Below are 21,819 nucleotides of genomic sequence, written 5' to 3'. Positions count from 1 at the left end.
AAAAAAAATTATAGAAATAAAATTTTGTTAAAATTTTCTCTAGAAATAAAATTTTGACAAAATTTTCTATAGAAATAAAATTTTGACAAAATATTTTATAGAAAAAAATTTTTGACAAAATTTTCTATAGAAATAAAATTTTGACAAAATTTTCTATAGAAATAAAATTTTGACAAAATTTGCTTTAGAAATTAAATTGTTGGCAAAATTTTCTACAGAAATAAAATTTTGAGAAAATTTTCTATAGAAATAAATTTTCTATAGAAATAAAATTTTGACAAAATTTTCTAAAATTTTGACAAAATTTTCTATTGAAATAAATTTTTGACAAAATTTTCTATAGAAATAAAATTTGGAAAAAATTTTCTTTAAAAATAAGATTTTGACAAAATTTTTTATAGAAATAAAATGTTGGCAAAATTTTCTATAGAAATAAAATTTTGACAAAATTTTCTATAGAAATAAAATTTTGGCAAAATTTTCTATAGAAATAAAATTTTGATAAAATTTTCTATAGAAATACAATGTTGACAAAATTTTCTATAGAAATAAAATTTTGACAAAATTTTCTATAGAAATAAAATTTTGACAAAATTTTCTATAGAAATAAAATTTTGACAAAATTTTCTATAGAAATAAAATTTTGACAAAATTTTCTATAGAAATAAAATATTGACAAAATTTTCTATAGAAATAAAATTTTGACAAAATTTTCTATAGAAATAAAACTTTGAGAAAATTTTCTACAGAAATAAAATTTTGACACAATTTTCTATACAAATAAAATTTTGACAAAAAATCTTTATAGAAATAAAATTTTTCTATAGAAATAAAATTAAAAAAAAATTATAGAAATAAAATTTTGTTAAAATTTTCTCTAGAAATAAAATTTTGACAAAATTTTCTATAGAAATAAAATTTTGGCAAAATATTTTATAGAAAAAAAATTTTGACAAAATTTTCTATAGAAATAAAATTTTTGGCAAAATTTTCTACAGAAATAAAATTTTGAGAAAATTTTCTATAGAAATAAATTTTCTATAGAAATAAAATTTTGACAAAATTTTCTATAAAAATAAAATTTTGACAAAATTTTTTATAGAAATAAAATTTTGGCAAAATTTTCTATAGAAATAAAATTTTGACAAACATTTCTATTGAAATAAAATTTTGACAATTTTTTTTTCAAACGCAGTGGCGAGCAAGTCACTCTGTCTTATTAAAAATATTAAAAATTTAATTTCCCTGAGGACGGACAACGATGGTGTTCGAAATATTGGAAAAAATTAAAAATAAAACACTATAAAACACTAAGATTTTATTTTGTTTTATTACAACATGACCTCAAGCCTTACAAACCCTACAAATAATTTTGACAAAATTTTCTATTGAAATAAAATTTTGACAAAATTTTCTATAGAAAAAATATTTTGGAGAAATTTCTATAGAAATAAAAATTTTTAACAAACTTTTCTATAGAAATAAAATTTTGACAAAATTTTCTATGCAAAACTTCATTGCAAGCAGAATTGCAAGCCGAAGACTCAATGTGTGGCCTGAAATAAAAATCTCCGTATATTGAAGTTCTTGAAATGCTGTCCAAATTCTCTGAGTTTGAGCTACTCACTTTCGCATCTCTATTACACTGAAAAAAAATAGTGTAGTGAGAGCAAAGATTTCATGTCTTTAAATACGAATGCAAATTTTGCTTAGCATAGAAGACGCATTTCTCTTATATAAAGTTTTTTTTTCCTTGCGCAAAAGTTGATAAACTTTTCAATGAAGTCGTATTGTCCTTATAATTAAGTGATTTCACTTAAAAATGCGTATCATAACATGAAAGAAAAACCGTTTGGGCTAAGGTCAACTTGAATTTAAAAATTCAGAAAATTTTTTTAAATTTAATGAAATTATCTTTAAATTTGTTGTCTTTTTGCACCTTGACTACAAAGCAAAAAATCGTTTAAATATAAGACATGTTTTTCAAGACTTTATTTTAAAGACGTTTTTACTTGAAATATAGCATAATTTCTACTGGAAGTCGAGTCTTAATTTTGAAAATAAAGTTGCCGTTACCTCGTTTTTAAAGGACTTTGATAGCATATGAAGAAAAAACGCTGAAAAAGCAAAAAATTAAAATTTGCTTCCTAGAAGCAAGTACACAAAACCCAAATTTAAAAGATAATTGTGTCTTAAAAGTATCCTTACTTGTATTCTCCACTTATTTGGCTCGGAATGAATACCAAAATTTTTAACGTAAAGACAAAATCTTTGGAACCGGGCATGCTTTTTTTTCAGTGTACAGTCATCCCAAATGATTTAGCCAACCAAAGTTGAAAGGATACCTTTACCTTCTACTCATATACTCCCTGTGAACTCTCCGAATAGTATTTCACATAAGAAATTCAAACTCTAGGATGCTTTTGATGTTACCTCGTTACCATGTCGTAGGAATTTCTTCAAATATTGTTCCTTTTTCGCAAAGCAAAATAGGCAATTCTCATTGTTTTGTGGCCTGAATTTTCTGGTTTAAAGGAAGAAATGAGAACAAAAAAACCATTCATTTTGGTCGCTTTGTTGGTTAGATGAAAAAATGACTGGTGAGTTCATTGGTGTTCGTTTTATGAATGGCACCATTTTCATACTTCAATAAACCTTATGTGATGCAATTTTTTTTTTTGATGTTCCGCAGAAGTTATTTAACAAAGAAGTTGGTATTTGGTAAAGTCAACAATTTTGTAAAGTAAACCAGATTTATTAGTGCAAGCTTAGGTTCATAATAGTTTGAACTCTACATTAGTCATGGACCTATGGATTTATGTACTTAAAGATTCTGGACTGGGGATGATCAATTTGTCGGTATCTAGGTATTAAATTCAGAAAAGATCATGAAAATACTGTACAGCAATCCCTCGATTTACGTTGTTTCGATTTACGTCGTCAAATATTTTGTTCCATCCAACTTCGATTTAAGTCGCCATTCGATTTACGTCGTCGATTTTTTGCCAACTTTGTCATAATCTTATGAAATGAAATAAGTATCAACGATAATGATTTCGAAACATTTATTTTTGAAAAACTGAAAGTTTTTTAGTATATACACGCACATACATACATAATTAAATGCCCTTAGGATTAAGTATGAGCAATTTTTAATTCCGTTTACGTCGTTTCGATTAACGTCGTCAAATTCCGGAACCAATCACGACGTAAATCAAGGGATTACTGTACATGCAAATTACCTGATTACCTGAACTGCAGCTAACCAAAATTTTATTGCTATAGAAAATTTTGTCAAAATTTTATCGCTATAGAATATTTTGTCAAAATTTTATCGCTATAGAAATTTTTTTCAAAATTTTATCGCCATAGAAAATTTTTTAAAAATTTTATCGCTATAGAAAATTTTGTCAAAATTTTATCGCTATAGAAATTTTTTCAAAATGTCATCGCTATAGAAAATTTTGTCAAAATTTTATCTCTATACTCGTAGAAGATTTTGTCAAAATTTTACCGCTAAAGAAAATTTTGTCAAAATTTTATCGCTATAGAAAATTTTGTAAAAATTTTACCGCTATAGGAAATTTTTTCAATATTTTATTGCTATAGGAAATTTTGTCAAAATTTTATTTCTGTAGAGAAATTTTGTCAAAATTGTATCGCTATAGAAAATTTTGTAAAAATTTTACCGCTATAAGAAATGTCAAAATTTTATCGCTTTCCTATAGCGAAAATTTTATCGCCACAGAAAATTTTGTCAAAATTTTATCGCTATAGAAATTTTTTCAAAATGTCATCGCTATAGAAAATTTTGTCAAAATTTTATCGCTATACTCGTAGAAGATTTTGTCAAAATTTTATCGCTATAGGAAATTTTGTCAAAATTTTATCGCCACAGAAAATTTTGTCAAAATGTTATCACCACAGAAAATTTTGTCAAAATTTTATCGCCACAGAAAATTTTGTCAAAATTTTATTGCTATAGAAAATTTTGTAAAAATTTTACCGCTATAGGAAATGTTGTCAAAATTTTATCGCCACAGAAAATTTTGTCAAAATTTTATCGCTATAGAAATTTTTTCAAAATGTCATCGCTATAGAAATTTTTGTCAAAATTTTAAAGCTATACTCGTAGAAGATTTTGTCAAAATTTTACCGCTAACGAAAATTTTGCCAAAATTTTATCGATATAAAAAATTTTGTAAAAATTTTACTGCTATAGGAAATTTTGTAAAAATTTTATCGATATAGAAAATTTTTTCTAAATTTTATCGCTATAGAAAATTTTACCGCTATAGGAAATTTTGTAAAAATTGTATCGCTATAGAAAATTTTGTAAAAATTTTACCGCTATAGGAAATTTTGTAAAAAAATTTACTGCTACAGAAAATTTTATCCCTATAGAAAATTTTGTAAAAATTTTATCCGCTATAGGAAATTTTGTAAAAAATTTTACTGCTATAGAAAATTTTGTAAAAATTTTATCGCTATAGAAAATTTTGTTAAAATTTTATCGCTATAGAAAATTTACTCAAAATTTTATTTAGTCAAAATGCTATTTCCATAAAAAATTTTGTCAAAATTTTATTTCTCTAGAAATTTTTGACAAAATTTTATTTCTATAGAAAATTTAGTCAAAATTTCATTTCTACAGAAAAAAATTGTCAAAATTTTACTCTTTTAGAAAATGTATGAAATACTTCTTAGTTCCAGAGGAATATTTTGAAAACAAACATCAAAACATCAAGTAAAATAACTACCATTTTTGGTAGAATTCTATAAATTGCGGCAACCATTTTTGCCAATTTTGTCAGAGCACTGAGGACAACTGCCATCTGGAGAGAGAAACCAATTTGCCGTGCGCTGGTTGGTTGTTGTTGTTGTAGCCCTTTGGAGTTGGTATTTTCGAGTTTTTCGGGAATAAGCATACTCCAAATGGGGGTTTGCAGTCCTTGGACAGGGTTGAAAACCCTGTGTCCGCCCCGGGCCGTAGACCCGACTGCAACGAGGGCGGTGCGCTGGTTGGTGGTTAGAGTTGCCGGCTATTGGTTCATTCTTTGAGGCGCGGTTCACTGGCAACATCGGGGGTGAAGAGACTGTCTGCATTAGAACCCTTCGACAGGTCAAGGGTCTAAAGTGACATATGCAGCGGTGGCTTATGGTGCTGTCTCAGCGGGTTGGAGACTTTCATGGCCATTGTTGATGACATCTGCGATCGATTAAACGTCTACCTTGTTTATCTTACCAGTTATTTCACTGCTAGAAATTTGAGGATATCCTCCACCAAAAAACTCGGCCACACTATTCACCTCATGGGCGGCAGAAGTACGCAAGCAGTAGAATGTCAGAGAAGGCGGCGAAAGAATAATTCCGACACCAAACTACTCCCAGATTCTCGGGGTCATATTCGACATGCTTTTTAAGTCACTGCAATTTGTAATAAGCTCCGTGGTAGGTAGGTAGTCGCTTGCCGCTGAACACCCCTGAATTACCTTAATGTGAAGACCAATCCCAGTGTCTAAACAGGATTCATGAGGATACTATAGTTAACTGAAGCGGCGAGAAGCTACAAGGTTAATCCAGTTCACGGAGCTCGACCACCGCTCACAGTACCGGAGGTAAAAGATCTCCCATGACAGATCAGAGTAGTTTTGAATCTTAGCTGACGTGTGTCCCATCTGTAAACAAGGGCTACATGACACTTCAATTTTTCGTTTGCCCAGATAAACGTACCCGACTCACCCCCAGATCACTCTGGACACATCCCATTATTGATACTCTGACTAATCTCTAAAATCAGTTTTCTTTGGACACGGGTTAGCCACCGTATTGCAATGGTTATAACATAAGCCATTTTATCGTTGTCAGATTGACGCCCTCTGTTATCCGTTTGACACCTAATGTCTGTTGATTCACTTTCATGAACGGATCGTTTTGAAACGTGTACGCCGTTCATGATTTTTTTTCTATGGGTGCATAACCTCCAATACTAGACCTTTAATACAAAATTCCGTAATACAAAATTTCGGTGAAAAAAATGTAAAATCCCAATTAAAACATGGCTGTCAGTTAATACAGACAAATGTAATCCAGACATGTCATAATTGGGATTTCACATTGAAATTTTTAAAATTTTATTTTTACAATAGAAAAAATTACAAAAATTATATTTTTTTTAAATAGAGAGAACTTTTTAAAAAATCTAAAATAAATATAGAAATTACCCTTCACCCAGACAATATAAGGTTACATACACAAGAGAAGCTTAGTTATAGAAAAAAGTCTTAGTATAAAATTGCAAAAAAATCTCTAGATCAACATCGATATCCAAGGACCTTAGTCCAGGAATGTTGTATTCTCGGTAAATGCTCCACACAAGCGTAATTTTTCTCCCGTTACAATGGCTCTTAAAAATTGTGGCATTAATTTTATTCCAGGCTGGAGATTTTCCTTCTCCTCGATTAATTTTACAGATGATCCAGCATTTGTTAGGCCTTCACCCAAACGTATAACATATTCTTTGCTAATCAATTTCTCACGCATATCATCCTTAAATAGAGAGTGCAAAGACAGCTCCTCGTTGGCATCCTCCAATCGGTTGATATTACAACTACCATTATTGTTTAATATTTCCAAGAATTTCTCTTGTATCCTGGTCAATGGGAGATCCTTAATACCGGACAGATTTTCAAAACATTCATATTGATAGAAATTTCGTTCGAGTTGTTCAATTTTCTTCAGGATCGGTTTAGGATCGGGTAATTGAAGAACATATTTGTGTTCTGGTGTTAGTGGTTTATGGGCGGATGAATTTTTCTCAATTTCCACAAGTTCAACATCACGCGAGAAGCGACTTACATCGGCCAGAATTTCATCAATATTTTGGCTGAATAACTCAAGGACATGAGAGTTCAAGAAAATATCCTAAAAAGAGAAGAAGATGAAAACAATGGTTATCACAAAATGTCTGAGAATAGAAGCCAGATAATGAAAAGATCCAGGTTTAGGAATATTCAAGGATTAAAAGCTAAGATTCTGAGAAAGTTGGCGTAGATTATTATGAAAAAATCCCGGGTTTGTAGAGATCCAGATTTAGGGAAGTACAACCACCAGAGACTTTCTCCCTCCATACCAATTGTATGGGGATCACATATTTTTCGGCGACAGGACATATCCCCCAACGGACATATTGCCCAAAATGATTTTTGGGCGTTATGACCTCCCTTGGGGCGGTCAAATCATTTTGGGTAATATGTCCGTTGGAAGATATGTCCAGTCGCCTATTTTTCTTATTATATTTACACATTCCTTTCTGGCCCTTTTCAATTCTAGTTCTTTTTTGTTTATTTTCCTTTCTGTTGGCAGAAAAAAATTTCACAAAATTTTGTTCAATTAAAGTCATAATTGAATTTTAAAAAATATTCAATTAAAAATTTAATTGATTCAAAAATTAATTAATTGCAATTAATTAATCAATTACATTAATTAATTAATTGATTAATCAAAAATTAATCAATTAATTGTTTAATTGATACTATCATTTCTGTGATTGCAGAAATTTCAATTAAAAATTAATTGGAACAATTAATTTCGTGATTGAATTAGAAAAAAAATATGTTTGTGTGTACCTTTAATTTAAGTAATGAACTTTGTAGCAATGGAACTATGGTTAAAGCAAAAATTTCACCCAAATTCCGAGATTCCAAATAGCCAAGAACTTTGTATCCTTCCAAAGTGTCATCGAACAAACGTTTCTAGAAAAAAATAAAAATAGGAAACATTATTTTTTGGCTTCGCTTTTTTGTTGTTGTTGTTATAACAGTTTATTGTGATTTCATCCATTTTTTGTTATACGCTCTGGTACTTCAGCTTGTGGCCAGATCGAGGAACTCTGCCACTAAGGTGGGGTGCGTCCAGAGTGATCTGGTGGTAAGTCGGTTTGGTTTAGCAGGGCAAGAGAAAAGATGACGCGTGTCGTGTGGCCCTTGGTTGCAAATTGGACATACGTCAGTTACGCTGCTATCAATCACTGATAAGTAGGAATTGAGGCGGCTGCACTTGCCTGATCTTAATTGGGCTAAAAATACCCTAGTCTGCCGTGGGAGGTCTCTCTCCTCCGGTGCTATGGGCGGCGGTCGGACTCCGAGAACAGGATTAACCTTGTAGCTTCTCACCGCTTCAGCTACAGTATCCTCATGAATCCTGTTCAAACCTGCCTGGTACGCTGCTTGATCTAGAGGCTCTCTTTTGTAACGCTGGATCTCGCACTCTAGATGATGTATATCAACCCTTACGATCCTGGGTGGTGGTTGTGTATCCATGAGATGGTGGTTTGGATGATTACTGCGATAACAACCCAGGAGATATTGCTTTGACAACATGTAATTGTGTCTTCGCACAGGAATGATCTTTGTCTCCACATAAAGGTGATCCACGGGTGTGCTGCTGAAACACCCAGTCGCAGTTCTAAGGACAGCGTTCTGGCAGGTCTGTATGTTATTCCACTGCGTGTCACTGGTTTGCGGTGTCCACACTGGAGCTGCATAGTTTACCACTGACCGGCCAATTGCCTTATAAGTAGTTAACAAGGTTTCTTTGTCCGCACCCCAAGTACTGCCGACAAGTGACTTGAGGACCTTGTTTCTACCGCGGATCTTATTATATATTGCAGTGGCATGGCCAGATGACCTGAAAAGGCTGTCGAATGTTACCCCGACTATCTTGGGGTAGTTTACTGTCGGAATTATTTCGCCATCGACTCTAACATTCAACTGCCTACGCACTTCCGCCGTCCATGTAGTAAGGGGAGGAGTAGTGCCTCAAGTGTCTTGAGGCTACTAGCAAGAGAAGGGATATCGGTCTGTACGATTCACCATTACTCGAATATTTGCCTGGCTTCAATAGTGGAATCACCCTTCCCATCTTCCAGACATCGGGTATAATAAGTGATTCCAATGACAAATTGAGGAGTCTGGTCAGGTACTCAACTCCCAGTATTCCCAGGTGCTTCAGCATTAGCATTGAAATTCCATCGGGGCCCAGCGCCTTGGATGGTTTCGAGCTGTTGATGACATTAGTAACTTCGGCTACCAATGTCATCAACAGCGTACATGTTGTACGTGTCGCTTTTTTGTTTGTTAAATCTAGCACAACTTACCTGTTTCGATGCTGGTATTGGTTTGGCTTGTTCCCATACTTTTTGCCAGGTATTTCCGGGAGCTTTCATACGAGCACTAAGTTTATATTTCACCTCGCCATTCGCCTCATCCGTAAATTCTTCCCAATCGTTGGGGCTAAACCAACGAATGAAATCCTCAAAACAGGCTTTAGGATTTGCTGCCTTAAAGGCCTCAGCATCAGAAACTATAGTTGAGCACATCATGTCCATTATGTATTCTGCAAAAAAATAAACAAAAAAATTATGAGACACCCGCCAGTAACTCTGACATTAAATATGAATAAGTAGGGGGAGGAGTAGCAGCACTTGACTAATTCTAATTGGGCCCCAACCGCCCAGATCTGCCAACAACAAGTTCTAACGATCCTAGCAACAGTCATCAGACTCCAAGAGCCTTAGTGACTTAGTCGTTGGAGACCATCACTTATTCAGCTACATTGAGAGATCAAAGTCATTCTTATTCAAACATGTCCAGCATAATTTCTGATGTAGAAATTCTCTATTACAATGCTAGACGTCGCACTTAACTTAGTGAAAACCTATCCTTTCCTGGGAACCTGATACATATCCAGAAAATGGTGATTGGGAAGCCATTGTCGTAAAATCCTCGAATGCCACATGGAGGTGGGCCTACAACTCGACCGTAGTTCGCTTATCTGTTGAGTCCATATCGTATAACTCATCTCAGAATGATCAATAGTCCACATCCTAAGTACTACCGACAAGTAGGTTAGGTTAGGAATATTAGTAGTCCAATATTTTGGACGAACTTAGACTATTCAGTGGTACCAGAGGTGGCGAACTGATCTGTTGTCAGTGCTGCCAGATTCTATGTTTAATTCAATGACAAAGGACCTCCTATTTATAGCCAAGTACGAACGACGTTTAAAATTACGATGAAACCACTTAGAGTCGCTTCGATACGCCCAGAAACTTTACCAGTATTCCTGAGAGGACATAGACCACCGAACCCAGGTCTCTTTGTATGGAACGCGAGCATGCTAACTATTGGACCACACTGGCCCTCGACAAATAACTTGAAACCCTTTGTTCTATCGCAAGAGATTATCACAAATAGAAGTACCGGAAGTGATGGAACCCAAGAATCTATGTACCAGTTTCTTGTCGGAATTGTGACGCCATCAACAATGACTGGCGCCGTTCATGTAACGAACTGTGAAGTGAAGGTGGTATAAACAAGTTGCCTCAATTCCCTAGTCTAAGTTGTATAGATCTAACAACGATTTCCGTATGAGCTCGATAGTTCTCACTACAGCCCCTTCGTATCTCTCTTTATTGCTGTTTCACGATAAGTCGACAGTTTAGAAACCTCATACGTCTCTTCAGATCAGTCATTTCAGCGTTCCCAAAAGTGGCTAACGGACTCCTATTTATGCTACACAGGATCAAGGGGTTTTCCCTTGCCCACAACTAACAGTATAAACCACTGCCGAAATACTTTATGGTGTTCGATCGAAACTGGAATTGAACCCAGGTCCCTTTGTATGCAAGGCGAGCATGCTAACCATTGCGCCACAGTGACCCTCGACAAGTAACTCGATAACCTTTGTTCTATCCCTAAGCTTTTCACAAATACCAATACCATAAGCGATTGAACCCAAGAACCTAAGGGCTGGTTTGCTGTCGGAGTTATGACGTCCTTAAGTTATCTCAATTCCCTCGCTTCAGTTGTATACTTCTAAAAAATGAGTTCCGTATGTATTCTATGATTATGAAGGGGTGGTAGCTTCATAACTCTCTTTAATGCTGTCTCACAACAAGTCGACAATTGAGAAACCTCATGGATCTCTTCAGATCAGTCATTGTGACGTCCCCAAAACTGGCTGATGGACTCTTATTTGTGCTACAAGGGATCAAAAGTTTTTCCGTTGTCCACAACTAACGAATGCTTTGGACTAAGTTACACGCGTTCCCCTTGTGTTGGTATTTACTTTTGCAGACTTCTGGATTTAGTTCTCTAAGACTGGTATCAGTAGGACGATCCTACGATTCTCATCACGCCAGTCTATGAGTTCCTCCGATCTTATGGGGAAATTGAATTACGAAGTGATCTGCAAATGCTCTGTTTGATGTCCCGCAAAGTCCTCTCAGCAACATGAGAAGGGGTCATAGTTAACTGAGAAGATAGACCTTATCTATGATTTTGATTGAATTTGGACCGGATATTACTCTCAGCTACATGAGACGGAAGTGGTGTGGATGTCTCAAAACATCGATGAAGCCGTCCTAATTTGTTTTCTTTTAATGGATTTACGTTCTGTATTCAGAGATTGTAAAATTCTCCGACAGTTCCGTTCGGTTGGAGACCAACTGACGAATGCGTTGGCCTAAGTTAGACGCATTCTCTTTGGGTTTGTAGTTAATCTTACTGACCTGACTAGATTTAATTCTCTGAGACTTTAATCAGCAGGATGATCCGACGATTCTATGAATCCCTCTGCTCTTATGGGGAATTGGAAATATGAAGCGAGCAACTGATGTCCCGCATGGTTCACTAAGCAACATAAGAAGGGGTCATAGTGAACTGGGTAGATAGGCCTTATCTTCAAATTTGATTGAGGATGGACCGAAAGATTATCGGCGATTGAAACCATCCTAGTTTGCTTTCTTTGGATAGATTTAGGATCTGCATTCAGAGACTGTGAAAGTCGGACAATGAGAAACTTTTCACGATAGGTCGACAGTTTAGAGACCTCATGCATCTCTTCAGGTCAATCATTGTAACGTCCACAAAAGTGGACGGCTGACTGTTATTGCTACAATAGGAGATAAATGGTTTTCATGTTATCTGTAACTGACGAATGCTTTGATCTAAGTTACAGGCATTCCCTTTGTGTTCATAGTCACACTGAAACCATAATAAGCAGGACGATCGGAAGATTCTCATCACACCAGTCTTATGAGTCCCTCTGTTCTTATGAGGGATTCGAATTATAAGGGGGAGCGAGTGATTTTTTATGTCCCGCAAGGTCCCCTCAGCAACATGATAAGGGGGCATAGTTAACGGTAAAGTTCGGTCTTCTCTGCGAATTTTATTGAAGTCAGACCGAAAGCTCCACTTATCAACATTAGAGGGAAATAGTAGGTTAGGTTAGGTTAGGTGGCAGCCCGATGTATCAGGCTCACTTAGACTATTCTGTCCTTTGTGATACCAAAGTGGTGAACTTCTCTTTTATCACTGAGTGCTGTCCCATTCCATATTAAGCTCGATGAAAAGGAGCCTCCTTTTTATAGCCGAGTCGGAACGGCGTTCCACATTGCAGTGGAACCACTTAGAGAAGCTTTGAAACATTCGGAAATGTCACCAGCATTACTGAGGTGGGATAATCCAACGCTGAAAAACTTGTTGGTGTTCGGTCGAAGCAGGAATCTAACCCACGACCTTGTGTATGCAAGGCGGGCATGCTAACCATTGCACCACGGTTGCTCCCAAAAATGGTAGATGCCTGAAACGGCGATTAAGCCGTCCTATTTTGTTTCCTTTTGATAGATTTACAATATGTCACCAGAGATTGTGAAATCACAAAGTCGGGTAATGAGAAGATTGCCTGATCTGAAGAAATTGTAGATTTTGCGGTACCTCCACTCAGCAGACCAGGCGATTTCCATAGCTCTGATGGAGATATCCCTGTTCTCCGAATAAAATTTGGGTTCATAAATGTTCACAGTCACGAATGAATACCACAGTTTATGGCTATTAAGATCTACAAGAATGACGCGTTTATATGTGTACAAATGCCATCATACTCATAGGAAAAAGTCATGAACGGCGTGCACGTTTCAAAACGATCCGTTCGTTAAATCAACGAACGGACAAACGGATAACAGACGGTGTCAATCTGACAACGATAAAATGACACCATGCGTTGTCAAAAGAAGAACTAGCGTTCATGATCTGAAAACGTAATTGTAACGGATTTATAAAAGAAAATAATCCGCTACCATGATTCGAACCTGAATTGTCTGCTCCAGTCATCTTAGCACAGAGCACCACCGATGGAGTTGCCATAAAAACGCCTAAAGAATATTTTAAGACTTTTCATGGCCAAAGAAAACGAAAGCCGTGGACGAAACCTTGAACATTCCGTTTTGATTTTTCGTGAACGTTTACGTTTCATTTTGTTACCATCCGTTCACGAATTTGGAACGTAATTTTTTCTTTAGTGCTCTGTCGTACAATCGAAGCTTATTCGAAGCCATAGGAAAAAATCTTAGCTAATCAATTTTCGCTCGAATGCTGATCAGACCATACGAATGTAGGAGCTTTCAGCCTCCTGTGGGTGCAATGGAGTTCGTAAAACAGATCCTTTATTTTAGAAATGCAAATATAAGTCGATTTCACTCTCTAAGATGAGGAGAACACCTCCTTGTTCCTCGTGACATTCGTCCATTAATTAAACAACGATTTTTAAGATGCAAATCCATTCTTATTAAGACTTGAGTGACTACACGAAATCTCAATATTAACCTGGCAACTCTGCACAGAAAAAAATATCACCACAATTTGTCCAATTAAAATTTTATTTGAATTTTAAAAAATATTCAAATAAAAAATTTTATAATTGAAACAAACATCAATCAAAAAAAAAATATTGTATCAATTATTTTATTTTTTTTATTTTTTGTGATTGATACTATCATTTCTGCGATGTGTGAAGATATTTTAATTAGAAATTAATTGGATCAATTAATTTCGTGATTGAAGACAAAAAATATTTTTTTTTTCTGTGTGTCTGAAAGATAGAAAACATTAAAAAAAAAACAATTCCTACCTGAATCTGAACCCATTTTCAGTACAGCATTTGAATCCTCCTGTAACATATCCTCTGTTTTGGGAGCCAAATCTTGGGTAACAGGGACATACAAATAATCTTGAGATTCCAAAAGTCGTAAATTTTTCAAACGCTGCAAACGGCCTTCAGGTTTTATTGGACTTTTAGGTCTCGAGGATTCTTCAATATCGCCTCCCTTGGATTCTTCCTTATCATTATCATCGTCATCTTCATCATCAGTGATATCGTAAAATTCCTCATCGGTATCATCATCAGATATGTTTTCCGCAGCCTCTTGTTGTTTTGTCATTTCCGTCGTGGTAGTGTGATGACCACCACCCTTTTCCCTTTGCAAACGTTTTTCAATGCAAAGATTCAGTAATTGAAGCTTTTGATGTAGCAGACAAGTTTTAATGTCCGGTAAACCGGGAGCCACACTACAGGATCAAAAAAGAAAACGGAAACAGGCACATATTATTTTAACTTTGAATTTATTTTTTTTTTTCTCTTAGAAAATTTAATTATTAATTTATTCAACAATATTTCCAAATTTATGTTACTTCAATAGTTTCAACATTGAAATTTCTACTGTGTATTGAGTAGCGGAAAATCCTGTACTTTAAAAAGAAAAAATTTTCTCCGTGTATTTTCTCAACAATCTTCTCAGGACTATTCAAATGAATTCATTAACTGTATTGATTCAGGCTATGTGAAATCCTTGTGGAGCTTATGCTAAAAGCATTCCTGCCTGTTGTGAAATACATATTCACAATTTTTTATTCATTCATTCATCCATTCATTTGGTTACATCGATTGTTCACAAATACTGTGGTCAATTTCTTTTTTTGTTCTTCTTCTTCTTCCCAAAAATAACCAAGGTTTATTTTCCATTCACTGTATGGCAGCCAAAAATCTGTTCACTAGCATCCTTTCATCATTTGATTATAGACATATGCTAGGGGTTCTTTTTTTTTGGTGGTGGGAGGAGGGCGGCCATTTTTATTTTTAATGAAATCTTGTATGGCATTTATCATTCATTCATCATTTACAAATGTATACGAAATAGCTACGAATCGGACATATGTAGTGATATATGCTACTTTCAATCATAAATAGACCCAAGGACATGAATGTGAATCTGCAGAAGACAGAACTATACTTCTATAGAAAATTTTCTCAAAATTTTATTTCTATAGCAAATTTGCCAAAATCTTATTTCTATAGAAAATTTTCTGAAAATTTTATTTCTATAAAAAATTTTCTGAAAATTATATTTTTATAAAAATTTTTGTCAAAATTTCAATTCTATAAAATATTTGTAAAAATTTTATTTCTATCGAAAATTTTCTCAAATTTTTATTTCTATATGAAATTTTCTCAAAATTGTATTTATATGAAAATTTTCTACGAATTTTATTTCTATAGAAAATTTTCTCAGAATTTTTTTTCTATAGAAAACTTTCTCAGAATTTTATTTCTATAGAAAATTTTCTCAAAATTTTATTAATATAGAAAATTTTCTCAAAATTTTATATCCACAGAAAATTTTCTTAAATTTTATTTCTATAGAAAATTTTGTCAAAATTTAATTTCTTTAGAAAATTTTCTGAAAATTTGGTTTCTACAGAAATTTTTGTCAAAATATTATTTGTATAGATAATTTTGTCAAAATTTTAATTATTTAAAATATTTTGTCTAAATTTTATTTCTATAGAAAATTTTGTCAAAATTTCAATTCTATAGAAAATTTTGTCAAAATTTCAATTCTATAAAATATTTGTAAAAATTTTATTTCTATCGAAAATTTTCTCAAATTTTTATTTCTATATGAAATTTTCTCAAAATTGTATTTATATAGAAAATTTTCTCAGAATTTTATTTCTATAAAAAATTTTCTCAGAATTTTATTTATATCAAAAATTTTCTCAAAATTTTATTTATGAAAATTTTCTCAAAATTTTATTAATATAGAAAAATTTCTCCAAATTTTATTAATATAGAAAAATTTCTCCAAATTTTATATCTATAAAAACTTTTCTTAAATTTTTATTTCTATAGAAAATTTTGTCAAAACTTAATTTCTTTAGAAAATTTTTTGAAAATTTGGTTTCTACAGAAATTTTTGTCAACATTTTATTTGTATAGAAAATTTTGTCAAAATTATATTTCTATAGAAAATTTTGTCGAAATTGTAATTATTTAAAAAATTTTGTCTAAATTTTATTTCTATAGAAAATTTTGTCAAAATGTAATTTCTATAGAAAATTTTGTCAACATTTTATTTCTATAGAAAATTTTGTCAAAATTTTATAACTATAGAAAATTTTATCAAAATTTTATTTCTATAGAAAATTTTGTCAAAATTTTATTTCTATAGAAAATCTTATCAAAATTTTATTTCTACAGAAAACTTTGTGAAAATTTTATTTCTATAGAAAATTTTGTGAACATTTTATTTATATAGAAAATTTTTTATTTCTATTGAAAATTTTCTCAAAATTTTATTTCTATAGAATATTTTGTCAAAATTTTAATTCTTTAAAATATTTTGTCTAAATTTTATTTCTATAGAAAATTTTGTAAAAATTTTATTTCTATAGAAAATTTTGTCAAAATTTTAATTCTTTAAAATATTTTGTCTATATTTTATTTCTATAGAAAATTTTGCAAAATTTTATTTCTTTCGAAAATTTTGTCAAAATTTTATTTTTTTGTCAAAATTTTATTTCTATAGAAAACTTTGTCAAAATTTTATTTCTATAGAAAATTTTGTCAAAATTTTATTTCTATAGAAAATTTTGTCAAAATTTTATTTCTATGGAAAATTTTGTCAAAATTTTAATTCTATAAAATATTTTGTCTAAATTCTTTTCCTCTGTTGGTTAAGCTACTCTTGTAGTTTAGTCAATGTATGGTTTTAAGCTGCAATAAAAAACAACAACAATGCTTAAAGAACAAAAACAACAATAACAAAACATAAAGAATGAAATTTTATTTCTATAGAAAATTTTGCAAAATTTTATTTCTATAGAAAATTTTGTCAAAATTGTAATTCTTTAAAATATTTTGTCTAAATTTTATTTCTATGGAAAATTTTGCAAAATTTTATTTCTTTAGAAAATTTTGTCAATATTTTATTTCTATAGAAAATTTTGTCAAAATTTTAATTCTTTAAAATATTTTGTTTAAATTTTATTTCTATGGAAAATTTTGCAAAATTTTATTTCGTTAGAAAATTTTGTCAATATTTTATTTCTATAGAAAATTTTGTCAAAATTTTATTTTTATAGAAAACTTTGTCAAAATTTTAATTCTTTAAAATATTTTGTCATAATTTTATTTCTATAGAAAATTTTGTCAAAATTTTATTTCTATAGAAAATTTTGTCAAAATTTTATTTCTATAAAAAATTTTGTCAAAATTTTATTTCTGTAAAAAATTTTGTCAAAATTTTATTTCTATAGAAAATTTTGTCAAAATTTTATTTCTATAAAAAATTTTGTCAAAATTTTATTTCTATAAAAAATTTTGTCAAAATTTTATTTCTATAAAAAATTATGTCAGAATTTGATTTCTATAAAAAATTGTCAAAATTTGATTTCTATAAAAACTTTTGTCAAAAATTTTATTTCTATAGAAACTAAATTTTATTTTTATAGAAAAAAAGATTTTTCTCAAAATTTTATTTCTATAGAAATTTTTCTCAAAATTTTATTTCTATAGAAAATTTTGTCAAGATTTTCTTTCTATAGAAAATTTTGTCAACTACGGTTGATCTGTTGTCCGGGAACTGTGTGGCATGATAGATTTTCTTCGGCTTGCTTCAGTCGGCTGGCTAGGTTCTTTGTTCCCCCAAACAAACAGACACACGAAAACAGTACAATTTTACATGCATTTCAAACTCGCCAAATAAATTAGAGAGTGTCACAATTATTTCTTCGAAGACTTATCCATATTCACGAACAAGATGTTATAGTTCGGAGGTACTTTGTTACCACCAGCTGATCCTAAAATCAGAACATCATACGTACCTATAAATTTTCAACTTCCGCTAACTTTGACAAAATCAAAATTTTATTTCTATAGGAAATTTTCTCAAAATTTTATTTCTATAGAAAATTTTGTCAAAATTTTAATTTTATAGAAAAATTTGTCAAAATTTTAATTCGTTAGAAAATTTTGTCAAAATTTTAGTTCTATAGAAGATTTTGTTAAAATTTTCTTTCTATAGAAAATTTTCTCAATTTTTTATTTCTATAGAATATTTTGTCAAAATTTTATTTCTATAGAAAATTTTGTCAAAATTTTATTTCTATAGAAAATTTTGTCAAAATTTTATTTCTATAGAATAATTTGTCAAAATTTTCTTTCTATAGAAAATTTTGTCAATATTTTATTTCTATAGAAAATTTTGTCAAAATTTTATTTCTATAGAAAATTTTGTCAAAATTTTATTTCTATAGAAAATTTTTGTCAAAATTTTATTTCTTAGAAAATTTTGTCCAAATTTTATTTCTATAGAAAATTTTGTTAAAATTGTTATTTCTATAGAAATTTTGTCAAAATTTTATTTCTATAGGAAATTTTTTCAAAATTTTATTTCAATAGAAAAATTTGTCAAAATTTTATTTCTATAGAAAATTTTGTCAAAATTTTATTTCTATAGAAATTAAATTTTATTTTTATAGAAAATAATTTTTTCTCAAAATTTTATTTCTATAGAAATTTTTCTCAAAATTTTATTTCTATAGACAATTTTGTGAAGATTTTCTTGTCAACTACGGTTAATCTGTTGTCCGGGAACAGGTATGATAGATTTTCTTCGGCTTGCTTCAGTCGGCTGGCTATGTTCTTTGTTCCCAAACAAACAGACACACGAAAACAGTAGAATTTTACATGCCTTTCAAAGTCGCCAAATACATTAGAGAGGGCCACAATTATTTCTACGAAGACTTATCTATATTCACGAACAAGATGTTATAGTTCGGGAGTATTTTGTTCTCACCCGCTGATCCTAAAATCAGAACATCGTGGTAGTATGCGTACCTATAAATTTTCAACTGCCTCTAATTTTGACTAAACCAAAATTTGATTTCTATAGGAAATTTTCTCAAGATTTTATTTCTATAGAAAATTTTCTCAAAATTTTATTTCTATAGAATATTTTGTCAAAATTTTATTTCTATAGGAAATTTTCACAAAATTTTATTTCTATAGAAAATTTTGTCAAAATTTTAATTCTATAGAAAATTTTGTCAAAATTTTAATTATTTAAAATATTTTGTCTAAATTTTATTTCTATAGAAAATTTTATCAAAATTTTATTTCTATAGAACAATTTGTCAAAATTTTCTTTCTATAGAACATTTTGTCAATATTTTATTTCTATAGAAAATTTTGTCAAAATTTTATTTCTATAGAAAATTTTGTCAAAATTTTATTTCTATAGAAAATTTTTGTCAAAATTGTATTTATTAGAAAATTTTGTCCAAATTTTATTTCTATAGAAAATTTTGTTAAAATTGTTATTTCTATAGAAATTTTGTCAAAATTTTATTTCTATAGAAAATTTTGTCAAAATTTTATTTCTATATAAAAATTTTAGCAATTTTTTTTTATAAAATAACAAAAGATAAAATTCCTAAATTTAATTTAGTTTAGTATTATGCTATGTTTGTACTTAGAAACAAATATGTTGGCTGCCATTAGCTACAAAAAATTACCATAGGTTTTGCAATTGAAAACTAGGTGAGGAATAACAATTTGCTGCAAACCAATATACATCCCAAAAAAACTAAATGGTAAAACACAAACGATCACATGTATCCTTGCTCCAAATCCACTTGCACTACTATATGGATAATGGATATTTTTTTCATATGCCACTATGCCACGAAAACTACCCTTTATTGTGTTGGGGGATATTGGATTTTTAAATAGCCTTATTTGAATTCTCTCTATTGTTGTTTATAGCGTACGACAAAAGAATGCGTGAAAATATTCCATTTTCAATTCTGTTTGCAATGTGCGTCGTTACACGATAGCATGTTAAGCAATAATGGCATTTTGCATCCCACAATTCTTGCAAAATAATGCACATTCACCAAACCAAATTGTTTGAATATCCTTTTGCAGGTTTTGTTTTAGGCTCCAAGCTAACGAGATGGCAAACCATACGCGCCCCCCTCCCCATCTATTTAAAACACATTGTTGATGATGATGATGCTGATGAGCGGCAATAGGCTATGTGTCAATATTTAGATATAACTTCAAAATAAAAATTAAGCAAATTTTCCATGGCCAATATGTGAAATTGTTACACTAACCACCAGCAAATGAAACACATTATTGGAAAAAAAATAAAGAGCTTAATGAAAAGTCTATTTGGACGTTTTATATAGAAGCGCATATATGCGTGTGGACAGGCATTTACCACAAAATAATGAGCATTTCGAATGAACGCGGATAGCGTGGATATAATGGTTTTGTCCCAAAAAGGGATATTAAGAGTGAGCTGACAGTTAGAGAGAATAAAAATTAGAATTGATAAAAAGTAAAAAAAAATAAAACAGTATAATTAAAAAATTTCAAGGATTGACTTTTGCTAATTTATTATAATGTGTATTAGCCAGCACTGAGACTGATATCTGGCATTTTCTTTTCAGTAACTTTATAGTAATAATCGTCATATTATTGGAATAAATTTTGTTATAATATGTAGAATATACATAATAATTTTGCTTAAATTGAACAATCGATTCTTGTAAAATGGCCAATCGCTTCACACACGGCCTATATTAAGTCACGGTAGCCACAAACTTATCACCCAAATATTTTCCCCATCCACCATCATTATTATGCCCCCCATACGTGTTTGAAATTTGTCCATTAGTGTTGATGACCGAAATGGCCAAAAATTACTGTCGTTACACCCCTCGCGTTGACCGCCACCATATGTATGAGGTAACCAGACAAAGTTACCTCATACAACCGACCATCTTCTATAGAATTGATCTTATGCATATCAATGAGACTGGGGTTGGTCAGAATGGGTTTTTGTCATAAAATGCGGCAAGTTGATGGTACGATGGTTTAAAGTTAAATAAATACAATGTTATTTTTATCAAAAGCTTATGAATAATTACGAAGGCTGTGAAGGCAGTTATGGGGGTGTGTATTGCCTTAAGTAAACCGGGAGCACTTACCATCGCACATGGAGGCTAGCACTTGGCAAAGTTGCGGATTGTGTAATAGGGAATATCAAAAATTTTTTTGTAGTTTTTTCTTATAAAAATAAGAAAAATTAAAATAAAATAAAATATTTTTTTTTAATTTACTTTTAAGTGGCAGATTGTGTAATAAGGAATATCATAAAAGTGTTTCAGTTTTTTTCTTATAAAAATAAAATACAAATGAAATAAAATAGAAATAAATAAAATTCAATAAATAATTAAAATAAAAAAAAAATAAAATCAAAAAAAAAATAAAAATAAAAATAAAACAAAAAAGTTTATTTTAAAAATTTTATTTTTAAGTGGCAGATAAGGTGGCAGATAAGATAAGGAATATCAAAAATTTGTTTCAGTTTTTTTTTTCTTATAAAAATAAAAATTAACTAAAATTTAAAATAAAATAAAAATTAAAATAAAAAAAATTATTTTAAATAGTTTAGTTTAACTTAATGTTTTAATTTCAGCAAAAACCCCTATGTTAGCTAAAAACTAGTTTACACAGAAAAAAAATTCACAAAAATTTTTCCACTTAAAGTCTTAATTGAGCTTTCAAAATATTAAATCAAATATTTAATTGATTCAACAAATTTTTTAATTGAAACAAAAATCAATAAAA

General features: G+C 30.7%; 2 protein-coding genes across 4 annotated transcripts in view; one reads left to right on the top strand and one right to left on the bottom strand.

The window, feature by feature from the left end:
- haf (leucine-rich repeat and fibronectin type-III domain-containing protein hattifattener) overlaps positions 1-21,819 on the top strand; it is a 481,095-nt gene that overhangs the window by 381,159 nt on the left and 78,117 nt on the right. The gene's annotated exons all lie outside the window — the stretch shown is intronic.
- The window catches only part of Rab3GAP1 (RAB3 GTPase activating protein subunit 1), a 109,185-nt gene continuing 93,389 nt past the window's right edge, over positions 6,024-21,819 (bottom strand). The window contains exons 3-6 of the mRNA XM_075297483.1: positions 13,972-14,408; positions 9,158-9,396; positions 7,629-7,754; positions 6,024-6,924 (exon numbers count right to left, since the gene is read on the bottom strand). Coding sequence (XP_075153598.1) covers positions 6,337-6,924; positions 7,629-7,754; positions 9,158-9,396; positions 13,972-14,408 — 1,390 coding nt within the window. The 3' untranslated portion in view covers positions 6,024-6,336. The remainder of the gene's footprint in view (positions 6,925-7,628; positions 7,755-9,157; positions 9,397-13,971; positions 14,409-21,819) is intronic.

Source organism: Haematobia irritans, chromosome 2 (assembly GCF_050003625.1).
Source record: "Haematobia irritans isolate KBUSLIRL chromosome 2, ASM5000362v1, whole genome shotgun sequence".
Lineage (NCBI taxonomy): Eukaryota > Metazoa > Arthropoda > Insecta > Diptera > Muscidae > Haematobia > Haematobia irritans.
The sequence above is the reverse complement of the archived record's forward strand: the minus strand, read 5'-3'. Positions and strand labels throughout refer to the sequence as shown.